Here is an 11,600-nt window from a genome sequence, read left to right as displayed (position 1 = left end):
GACCCTGTTCCCCATGGAAACAGTCCAGCCTGAACTGCCTGGCCAGAACCTCCTTGGACCGTAAACAAGCATCCTGAAACCAGTTTCAGAGTATCACCCTTCATCACCCAGGATAGCTTGAATCCAGTGGCACAGTGAGCACGGGACCCACATCTGGGCATACCCTTCTCACTTAGGGCAACTTTAGCAATACAAAAGGATGATGGACAGAGTACCAAAACTTTTCTAGCACTCACCCCCAGTCACAGATCTGGGTTTAATCCATTGGTCTTTTGTTCACCATGACACCCCAGTTTGGACCCAGCCATATGCAAATCAGTCTAGACCCTGTTCTCCATGGGACCCACATCTGAGCATACTCTTCCCACTTAGGGCAACTTTAGCAATACAAGGATCTGAACAAGACATACAACAGTCAATGGAGAGCTTGGTGAAAGAACTTGGATTATTGGCTGAAGTGGATGAAAAACCATTTCAAATGATAATCACACTCCTTGTCAGGATGAACCACAAAAGTCACCAATTAACCTGTGCTTAACCCTCTGGTAGATTGGCACAAAAGCAGTCAGACGTAACTCGGGGCAATGTGTAAAGAATCTGTGTGGTAATCAAACAGTAATAAAGTGACAACACAACACAAGAAATCCCAAACCAACTTTGAAAAATAGAGTATATTTTAATCAATAAAATGATACAATATAATGACAAAAATCAAGATGGAGTTGCAGGTCCAGTTCTTCTTTCCCAGGCAAAAGGGAGACAGGCAGTAGGTCAGCACATCAGATCAGCAACTCCTTGAAGATCAGCAGTCCAGCAAAGTGGCAGTCCTCTTAGCAGCACAATAGTCCTTCTTGCTGGGAGAGTATCCACAGATTCAGAAGTGTACTATAGTGGTGGTATCTGAGGTTCTCCTTTTATACACAATTATGCTTTGAGGCGGGGGAGCAGCTTCTAGAGGCATGCATTTGAAGTGCACAGATGCTCTGCCTGCCCTGCCCTGGCTCCAGACTAACTACAGGGGGGTACGCAGCCCTTTGTAGAGAGACAGGACACAGCCTATTCGGGATAGGTCCAGCTCCTCCCTCTCATCTATTAATTCTGAATGGCCTCTTCATTCACACGTAAATGCATTGGGTTCACATTCTTGTGTTTAAGTACAATGAATGAAGAATCACCCTGCATTGCAAGACAAAGCCTGGATTGGCATCTCATATGAAAAGGGCCTGGATTGACATTTTTGTTGAAACTTGCACACTGTGAATTACACTGCCTTTGCACAATAGTTGAGGAAAGATGTCAAAGGATGAGAAATCATGAATAGGTGGATTAAGCTGCAAAATGTTTTTATAATGGACTACACCTTGTTGACTTTATTGGCTCATGCCTAAATTATTGTAAAACCTGGGGTCTGGTGCACATTTGTGCATCAGCTAGTGTCAAAAGTTTTTTTTTGCCAGATCTACATGGCAGTTTGTAACTGCACAGAGGCTCTGCAATGGCAGGCCCGAGACATGTTTAAAGGGCTACTTAAGTGGGAGGCACAATCAGTGCTGTAGACGCTCTAGTAGCATTTAATTTACAGGCCCTGGGCACACGTAGTACCAGTTTACTAGGGACTTACAAGTAAATCAAATATGTCAATTGGGTATAAGCCAATCTCCTTTTAAGGAGAGAGCACAAGCACTTTAGCACTGACGTCCACCCAAACCCCCCCACCACCCTCATCACCACCCACACCATAGGATCACTACGGGAGAAGGGAGTCCATCCCAGGTAAGTTGCAGGTAAGTGCAGGTATGTGTGTGGTTTGCACTGGGGGCCCCTTATATGGGCCTGACACTGGGTATGTAGAGCTTGCCCAGGGGACACTGGTCACCTGTGGTGGGCACTGGGCTAAGGGGTATAACTCCTGTCTATACTTAGAGGAGTCATTTTTTGGCTGCTTGTGCATTAGAAAATTATGCTAGGCTGAGTAGCGGCAGATATTTTGCCGCTACCCAGCATGTCATTTCTGACCCACAAGCGCCATTTCCCTTAACACCATTCCTCATCGGCCAGCGTCTTTTTTTGAGACGCTAGCCATTCCTTAGCTCCATTGTGTGTCATTTTATAAATATGGTGCACAGAAGGCATTAGTGAATGGCATGAAAAAAATGACTCACAACTGTGTTAGCGCAGTTGTGCGCCATTTTTCATAAATATGGGCCAAAGTTCCTCAAGGTACCCCTAGGTTGCTGCAATCGCCTGTCATTGTGAGTAAAAGATGCTGATGGACAAGCAGGATGCCAGGATTGTCATCTCCTGCACTAGAGTAGTCAGATAAGTAGAAGTCAGTATACACTGGGAGATGAATTGTAATCCACATGCTTGGTGTGCAATATGGCTGCTCTGGGGTGATGGGATTCCAGCAACAGCAAGAGTCGGGGTCATGCTGACGTTTTGTTTAAAAGGTGCCAATGGATAAAACTGAGGCAGCTTCCTAGCCATACAAAGTCCAACAGAAAACTGAATGTTTCCATTAAGGAGACTTTGCAAATCAAATAAAAGTTTTATCTCTGGGACAAGTCTTACTTAGCTGTGTTTACTTCAATTCCGGCGAACAAAGCACTTCCTCTACAAGTTAACACGTTCTCTTTGTTAACATACATTTACTCCAAGTCAGCAGTCTGCCAGTATTGCAAAACCTTTTCCGGCTGTACTTTACTTTATAAAATCACAGTTATTAACTACATTGCGTGGTCAGCATTATTGTATTTTCAATGTAGCCTATGCAAAGCAAATCAAAGACAGCGTTTGAAAATAGAGGAGCCTGGCTCATTCTGAATGGTTCTAATCATGACATCGGGCTGGTCTATCCCCCCGCCTTTATTATAAATTCAGCATCTTCTACCAGCACTTCCTCATCCTGACTCCTGATAAAGCAACCGATGCAGAGCGAGATCAACACATGTCTATATTATTAATACATGCTCAGATCAAACCAGCGATGGAGTTCCTTCTGTGCCTCATAGGTGAGTGAATCCCCTTGGCTTTCCATCAATCCTGTGCTCAGATTGGTAGGCTTGAAGGATAAATAGGTCTCAGTTATCAGGACATTAGACCTTCATTCACGTTTATGTTGGCTAAAAGTATATGGGACCTAAGTTCATGTGTATATGTGATCTACAAATGTAAGGAACCTAAATTACTGTTTATGTAGTCTACAAATATATGGGACCTAAATTCATGTTTATTTGGTCTACAAATATATGTGACTCACCTTTATGTTTCTATGGTCTACAAATATATGGACACTAAATTCATGTTTATGTGGTCTGCAAATTACGTACTTGTGGCCTCAGGAGTTGTGCGCCGCACACTTTCTAAATTATGTAGTACACTCAGTGAATTGTGCATCAAGCTATGCTTTGCTCTTTTGGCTGCAAGCGGGCGCTTCCTTATGTTTTTTTTATAAAATACAGTGATGAACTCTTGTGTCATTCATTAGCTGATATGCAGGCTTATGGTGCACAATTCAGAAGAGAGCTGGATAAGCCAAAGATTTTCTCGCTATTCATTCTAGATAATCACATTTTAGTCCTTCCATGTATTGTTATATTTTTTTCCTCAGCTGTGAAATCACGTCTCAAAAAGTTCCGCTTTTTGTTAATAACTCCTTTCCCTTTGGACTGTATGCTCATTTGATTATGCCCTATACAGTGCATTAATGTGTCTCTTTAATGGGTCATTAACGCTCTTTCAAGATTAGGAATAGAAATGAACTTTTAGTCTTCCTTATCAATAAACAAAACTAAATGATGAATGAAACACATCTAAATGTCTGACGTCATTATGCCGATGCAGCTGATATGGTCGCTTAGTGTTTCGTATGATCCAGGTACACAGATCCATGTTGCTGGATCAGCAGTTACCATGGCACAGGGCTCGCTGTGCTTTGTTTTCGTTGAATATTCACTATTTGGCGTTCCTGTACCATGATATCCCCAGAGTGTGCTGCCAGGCTCGGCTGATTGTAGCGGCGTTCTGACCACTCACACCAAACAGATCCCTGCAGAGTGCCTGATTTAGAGTTTGGCAGACGGGTTACTCCATCACAAATATAATCAATATCCCATCTGCCATATGACAAGTTCCATAGGCTATAATGGAATCGGAATACAGTGGACGGGATATCTGTCAGGTATGTGATGGAGCCACCCCCTCTACATACTCTAAATCAGGTCCAACTGGCCTGAGTTGGATTTCGGCAGACAAGTTGCTCCATCCCAATGGTGATGGATATCCCGTCCGCTGAAATGGAAATCCCATTATTTCCTATGGGATTTGTATTTCGGCAGACGGGATATCCATCACCGGTGTGATGGAGTAACCCATCCGCCGAAATCTAAATCAGGCCCACAGTCTGTTCCAATGACCTGCTCTAAATTATAACATGGATTTCAAGGACTAGGAGTGCCAGGGGGTTTATGTGAGCCAGTGTGCTGGAGAGAGAGGGAAACCACACACAGAGTTACAACTCAACGCACTTAGCAGAACTCATAGGACACATGAAAATACTTCTTGTCCAGCAGGCAGCACAAGATCGATAACTGATTGTTTTTTTCCCCATCAAAGAAAGCACCGATCAGAAATGTGCTTGGTTCGCTTTGTCGAGTGACAAGTGATGAGATTTTGGAACAGGAGTAAAACAAAGTGTTCAGGAAATCACAAGAACTGTGTTTATAAGTAACAAGCTTCTTTTTTTTTTAAATTAGCAAATGCTCTTTTAAAATATTACACTTCCAATACACATTTACGGAGCCTCTTTGTAGGTCTGCAGGTTTAGCTATTTATTGGACCTCATGTCATCAATTTCTTGGGCATTCCATAGTTTACTTGTATCACTACAGATGTGACTCGCGCTGATAGAAGCACTGTGGTTACCACCAGCCTTGTAGGTGTGACCAGACTAGTAAATGCATAGTAGTGACCTGCAATCTTTGAAAGGCCTTGAAGCACTATAGTTTACCTTTCACATTGTAACTAGCCAGTCCTTCTGCAGCAGTGGCTTGAATGTCAGATAGCACCTGTATCTCTTTGTGCGGCAAGTTATCAATGTAATTTTGCTGCCGCGCACACACACGTTTCTGTCAAATGTTGCAGCCAACTTCTAAACGTTGGAAACTGCTTTCCAGAGAGGTGGACACGTAAGTGAATTAGTGACTGACTGAAGTGAAGCAGGAAGGAGAGGTCGATTGAGTCTTGGTATTTTTTCTTTGCATCCTGGAATTTGTTACATTGAAAACACAATGCAAAAACGTAAAGGAAAAATTGGAGCAGGAGAAGCCAATCACATCTAACATTGATCAACTTCAGATCTAGTTGCAGAGGAGTGAGTACCGAATTTATAAGGCAAACCTTACTGGAAGACTCAAAGAGGTTTGATGGTTGTTGTTGGGGCTGGCAGGTGTGGGCATGACAGTGATGGAAAAATGGATACAAACTGTGCTCTCACAGGGTAATCATGGTATATTCACTGTCTTGCTTCCCACTTTCCACAGGCAGCCTGTGCACATCAAGCAAGGCATGATGACCAAAAGTCAGCAGTGATAGCTGCCCACTTCCTCCGGGGCAAGTTTTGCTTCACTAACATCCTTCCTCAGGGTGTCTTTAGGTGGACATGTCATTATTTGGGGGGCCCAAAATGTCTGTTTTTTTGTGTATGTTCTTTGTTTGGAACAACATTCTGGAGATGTTGTTTGTGAGGCGCGAGTCATTTCATCCAGTCCTGAGCTGTACATTGCTTGTGGTATTTGTGGTTGTGATTTATTCGCCATAAAAAGGGGTTTTCAGAGAGCCAACAAGCAGAGTAAATAACAGGACTGGATGAGTTCCTCACGCCTGGCATGGGAGATCCTGACCACTGTGTTACTCTCCATCACTGTGTCAGCTTGCTGATTTTCAGGATTTTATGTGGGTGTTTCGTATAGGGCATTATTTTACGTTGGATCAAAGCAGGACGGTGAGTTTGCGATACAATTGATTGTAAGTTGCCATATACACACAATGCCTGAATCTTTTTTCTAAAGAGGTAAAACACCGTTTAAACACAATCAGTTCAAACAAGCTGTTCTGCCTTTTCAAGGCAAACAATCAATGTCTATCGTCTCCTTGAATTACACCCGATTGCAATTCTCAATTTATTTCTTTAATTTTCAGAATATAAAACCTTTTCACTGTACATGAAACAATCACACACCAAAACCAAACTACCAAAACATATCAGCAATTCTTGTATTTAATAACGAATACAATTATTTTCTACTGGACTTTCAAACAATACATTTAATATTACATAGAGAATTGGGGCCCATGTTTTAAAAACATCTACTCAAAGTCATCCGAGCCTTAAACTCATACTGCCAATAAACTCTTTGTTCCCCATTTCAAGCACGTAACTGATACTAAAGCATAAATACTTTTTTAAGTAGCGGAAGTGTAATCGTGAGTCCGTTCTGAAAAATGTTAATGTAGCATTTTGGTGGGACTACGTCCTTTGCTTCTAGCTTTTTAAGGACACTGAAAATTACTACATTTAATAAGCATACAAAACGCATTTACAATCGATTTGTTTTATTCATTTCTTCTACACATAACTCAAGTTTAATGTAAACAGATGTTATCTACTTCGTGCAACAGTGAAAAGACTAATTTATTCGTGCCACCAGTGCAGAGCATGACTTCAACACAACCAGTGAACAGACCATAGAATGCCTCTAACCAAAGTGATGCACGCTGAAACACATACTGCTGAACCTCCTGTATTTTCTACCCTTGTCGTCACTCTCTTGGAAGGTGTAAATTGTTGCTATCCATTTACATCACATGTCCCTTTTCATTTTTTTGTGGGAACACCTACTACACAACAAACACTTCCTCCCACCTCTATGTTAACTCTCCTTTATCTCAAACTGAGAAAATGTTTAGTTCAAACATTGCAGTGAGGAATTTCTCTATTCACACTTTACTGTCCAATCTTGCGTTCCAACATGAGGCAACAAAATTACATGCCTTGCGCATTATTTTTTTTGATACTTCAAAGGGTATTGATTTCAGGTTTTTTCCTTTAATCTCTTCAACGATAAATAATCATAGGGTGTGGTCTACACATCGAAGTATAAAGTAATTTTAAATCTTAGCAAAGTGCTTAACTCACCCCAGCTTGCTTGCTTTAACAATGTTCCTCCTCTGAAGAATTGCAAAAATATCCTGGGGGAATTATAGCTCCTAAATACCCCCAGAGTGCACAGTGCAATCAAACTAGAGTCGTCCTTGTCCTGGGGATGTTTTACTTTCTGCATATTGCTGACCTATTTCATACGTGACATTGTCGCCATCCTAGGCCCTATAACTAATAGCATTTTGCATGTTTGGATTTTCATAGTCATACTTCTGATTGCAAAAATAAACCTATACATGTAGAATCGAAAGTATTTTTGGCTAAAATACCAGGAGTGGTCACGATATTGCACATCGAAAAGGCTATTGAGCAGTTATGAGCTTTAGAAAAATAGCAACGATCTTTATTTTTTGTTGCTGAGCTCTAAGTACTGCTATTCTATTCACAGAGAAAAATAATCTGTCCCTAAGAGAGTGGTGTTCAAGGAAACGTGCAGGTGTTAAAGATTGTGGCTGTCAGCAGCAGCTGCTGCAACTGTCAAGGGGGTGGATGGTGGGAACAGGGGAAAACAATTAGAAATAAGTAAATAAATACAATTTACTTTTCCTGCTGCCTCGCTCGTCGCTCCTTTTCTTGTGGTGGCCCAGCATCACTAGGACACCAGCATAGACTCCCCAGCAATCCTGGCGCTGCTTTCATGCTAAACATAGCAAGAAAGCCGCACCAAGATTAGCCTGAGCTGCTTGGACTGCCACTTGGGCACAACCCTGGGACCTGTGCAGTTTCTCCAGCCCGGTTGTTCAACACAGCCAGGCTGGAGAAACCTAAGTGTTGATGTGTGTTTGATTGGCTTGAGACTGCCGGCCAAACACACATGCACACTTAGGTGCAGTCCACTCCCCTTCATCTTTCCCCCTCCCATGGTCTAGCCGCACCCCTCCCTTCACTGCTGGCTGAGCCAGCAGATGAAAAATAAAATGATAGTGTAGCTATTGTTTTATTTTTCATTTCCTGGTTCTTGGCCAGGGGGATGACGCTCCTCCGCCATTGTGGAGGAGCCACCCCTGATGGCTGTTAAGATCTTTCATGTCATGCAGGACACTTTCAGGTATTATTGGCTTTAGCCAATAGCACTTTGCATGCTGGGAATTTCCAGTCAATGTTTGCAATGTTAAAAGTGAGACTTGTCTCCCAGAATGCAATTATATTATTTAGAAAACCAATGGACAAGTGAAATATTGAAGGCTTCTCCTCATCCATCCTGATATTCTTCAATCATCTAAAGAACCATTGGGGCTTGTTTACAAAAACTGATGCATCACTGCGGTACTGCAGCAATAAATCACTTTTCCTTGCGTTGCGCCGTAAGAGTTTATGACACAATGGATGCAACACATTTACAATAAGGCGCTCTATAGCACAAGGTCTCAAGGATACGTCAGAAATTCTGATGCATCCATGGGAAGAATGCCATAAGGCATCCGGCCCAAAAGTGACTTATAGCTGTAGTTGGTCAGAAAACGGACACAACTAAAGCAATGCATCAAAATACAGAGGTGATGCATCAGTTTTGACTGACGCATAGCCTAGTTTATGAGGACCAATGTAACATAGTGTGAAAAGGTGAAAAACGGGCCTTGTACTCTATTACATTGGTCATGCATGTCACACAAACAAGTGGGTATAGTGTACTTATTTGTATCACTATGCCCACGTGTGTGTGACATAGGGCATTGATGTAGTGTAGTGTAACATGTACTGTTTTACCTACCTTATGTGTGCACTTACCTGTTGGGGGTATGTGATTTCCTCACAGATTTCAGCATTGAAAGTGACTTTAACTGGTCACATTTCTCTGACACAGCCACTGCTTCATTTTAACACCTGTGTTTAGTAAGGGTGGGAATTTTGACTCATTTTGGTCATTTCCCAAAGATGCGTCACATTCCTAAAACCTTGTAAATATGGATGCATCTGTCCTGCATAGGAGTTTAAGAGGGAAGGCCTACCTTGCATATGATTAGCTTAACCTGAAGCAACTGGTTGTCGCACAGGTTAAAAATGTCACACAGGGAAGAAAAGTGATACATTTCTAGAAATGCATCACTTTGTAAATATGTAGCAGTAACTGCACCATCGCTGTGTCAAAAAAAAATGACGCAGCAATGGTGGAAGCTCCTTGTAAGTATTAGCCATTGTCTTTTGATGTCATTTTCTGATGAGATTACTGCAGTTTATCCTGGCCCCATTCTTTCAATCAAATTATTGATCTATATAGAGAGACAAGAAGGCAGAGGTTATAAGTGTTGTTTAAGTTTTAGTTTTTCAAAAGACTTTTTGTATCATGGGCTCAAGCCCTGGAATCCTACGCTTTGCCAAGTGAAATTCCTGTTTTTTTTTAAAAGAAAAGTTTATTCCTGTGAACGAGGAGGGACTTTTATACACAGCTCAAGAAAAGAGCTTTGTCTGACCATTTATAGTGCAGAACTGCAATATATTTACTGTGATACTAATGGACTTCCTGGGAAAATCTCAGCTGGCTTGAGGAGCATGTGAAGGCACGATCCTTCATGACACTGAAAGAAAACATTTGCATACAAAAAAAAGCAGAAATGCTGGAAAAGGAAATCCATATTTTTAAAGTAATGTTGTCCTACAAGCATACTGCCCCTCATGTTTGGGGAAAATGTCCGGAACAAAAACACGGGAACCACGACAATGTTGTTAACGCAAGCAGAACAATGCTTGCGTTACCAACGACTCCCTTTTTCTTTCCCTTAACCACGCATGTGCTCAACAGCGCACATGCATGGTTAAGGCAGAGAAAAAGGGAGAGTGCTTCGGGAGAGGACGTGGTCAGGTAAGTGCACCTGGGGCGGGGTTGGGGGGTAGGATGTCAGGGTCGTTTTTTTATTTTTTAGGAGCGGGGTGGGGGATCGGGGTAGTTCTTGTTTTTAGGGGTGGGGGATAGGGATAGTTCTGTTTTTAGGGGTGGGGTGGGGGTTCGGGTAGTTTTGTATTGGGGTTTGGGGGTCAGGATACTTTTGTTTTTTGAGGGTCAGTTTGAGGGCAGGGCAGTTTGTTTTTTGTGGGTGGGAGTGGGGGATCGGTGTAATTTGGTTGTGGGGGTTGGTGTAGTTTGGTTTTTGGGGGTGGAGAATCGGGGTAGTTTGGTTTTTGGGGTGGGGGATTGGGGTAGTTTGTTTTTTGGGGGTGGGGGATCAGGGTACTTTTGTTTTTGGGGTTGAGGGGTTGGGGTACTTTTGTTTTTGGAGGTGGGGGTCGGGTACTTTTGTTTTTGGGGATGGGGTAATTTGGTTTTTGGGGCTAGGGGATTGATGTAGTTTGGTTGTGGGAGGTGGGGGGTCGGATAGTTCTGGTTTTTAGGGGTGGGGGCTCGGGGTACTTTTGTTTTTGGGTGCGGGTAGTTTGTTTTTTGGAGTGGGGGATTGGGGTAGTTTGGTTGTGGGGTGGGGGTCAGGGTAGTTTGGGTTTTGGGGTGGGGGATCAGGGTAGTTTGGTTTTTGGGGGTGGGGGTGGGGGTGGGGGTTGCAGTACTTTTCTTTTTGGGGGTGGGGGAATGGGGATTGTGGTAGTTTGGTTTTTGGGGATGGGGATGGGGTCAGGGTACTTTTGTTTTTGAGGTGGTGGGGTCAGAGTAGTTTGGCTTTTGGGGGTGGGAGGGTTGGTGTAGTTTGGTTTTTGGGGATGGGGTTGGGGTAGTTTTGTTTTTGGGGTGGGGTGGTGGATCAGTTGTTTTTAGAGCGGGTGGTGGTGGTCAGAGAAGGGTTTAGGACTCACGGTGGGTGGGAGGTATCTGGGGTTGTTTTGTTTAAGGGGTAGGGCACTTCTAGGCCTTAGGGCAGGTGGGGGGAGGGTCACATGCTACAACCGCGCATGCCGTTCCCACACATGCCTTTACTAGGCATGCTTCTACAATGAAAAATCAGTGTAAAGGCATGCGTGGTAAAGGTATTCGTGGTAGCAATGCGGTTGTTGTTCCGACCCCGTTGTTCAGGCATGAGTGGTTCCAGCATTTGTTGTTCCATCATACCTTCATGTTTGGGCTACTACAATGTTGCTGTGAGATTTTACTCTTTTGCAAGAGCCCTTTCACTTCTGGCTGTGGTGCCAATGCACTTGCTGCACTATTAGTAGCTATGTGCATGGGTGAATCATAACTTGCATCTTGACAACATTTTCATATTGTTGATGCATGGCTTTTTTGTGTAGGAAGTGCATGCTGTTTGTATGTCTAACCCTAGCCATAAAGGGCACACCATAAAAGATTGGTTAAGGTACGAGAACGCACGGAAGCAAAACATCAAGCAGCAAATAAGTGTTCCTGCGTGACCTATCTACAATAACAGGTGAAATATATCCAACTAAGTCTCTGACCCAAATGTACTTTATTTTTGTTTTTTTGTATAAATCACATATA

General features: G+C 42.9%; 1 protein-coding gene across 6 annotated transcripts in view; it reads left to right on the top strand.

The window, feature by feature from the left end:
• Positions 1 to 2,814: 2,814 nt before the first annotated feature.
• The window catches only part of LOC138246189 (scavenger receptor cysteine-rich domain-containing group B protein-like), a 390,419-nt gene continuing 381,633 nt past the window's right edge, over positions 2,815 to 11,600 (top strand). For 3 of the 6 annotated variants that reach the window (XM_069200523.1, XM_069200520.1, XM_069200524.1), the window contains exon 1: positions 2,815 to 3,011. In XM_069200523.1, the coding sequence (XP_069056624.1) occupies positions 2,948 to 3,011 (64 nt within the window). In that variant the 5' untranslated portion in view covers positions 2,815 to 2,947. The remainder of the gene's footprint in view (positions 3,012 to 11,600) is intronic. The other 3 variants (XM_069200522.1, XM_069200521.1, XM_069200519.1) reach the window with 1 other exon arrangement.

Source organism: Pleurodeles waltl, chromosome 7 (genome assembly GCF_031143425.1).
Source record: "Pleurodeles waltl isolate 20211129_DDA chromosome 7, aPleWal1.hap1.20221129, whole genome shotgun sequence".
Taxonomy (NCBI): domain Eukaryota; kingdom Metazoa; phylum Chordata; class Amphibia; order Caudata; family Salamandridae; genus Pleurodeles; species Pleurodeles waltl.
The sequence above is the reverse complement of the archived record's forward strand: the minus strand, read 5'-3'. Positions and strand labels throughout refer to the sequence as shown.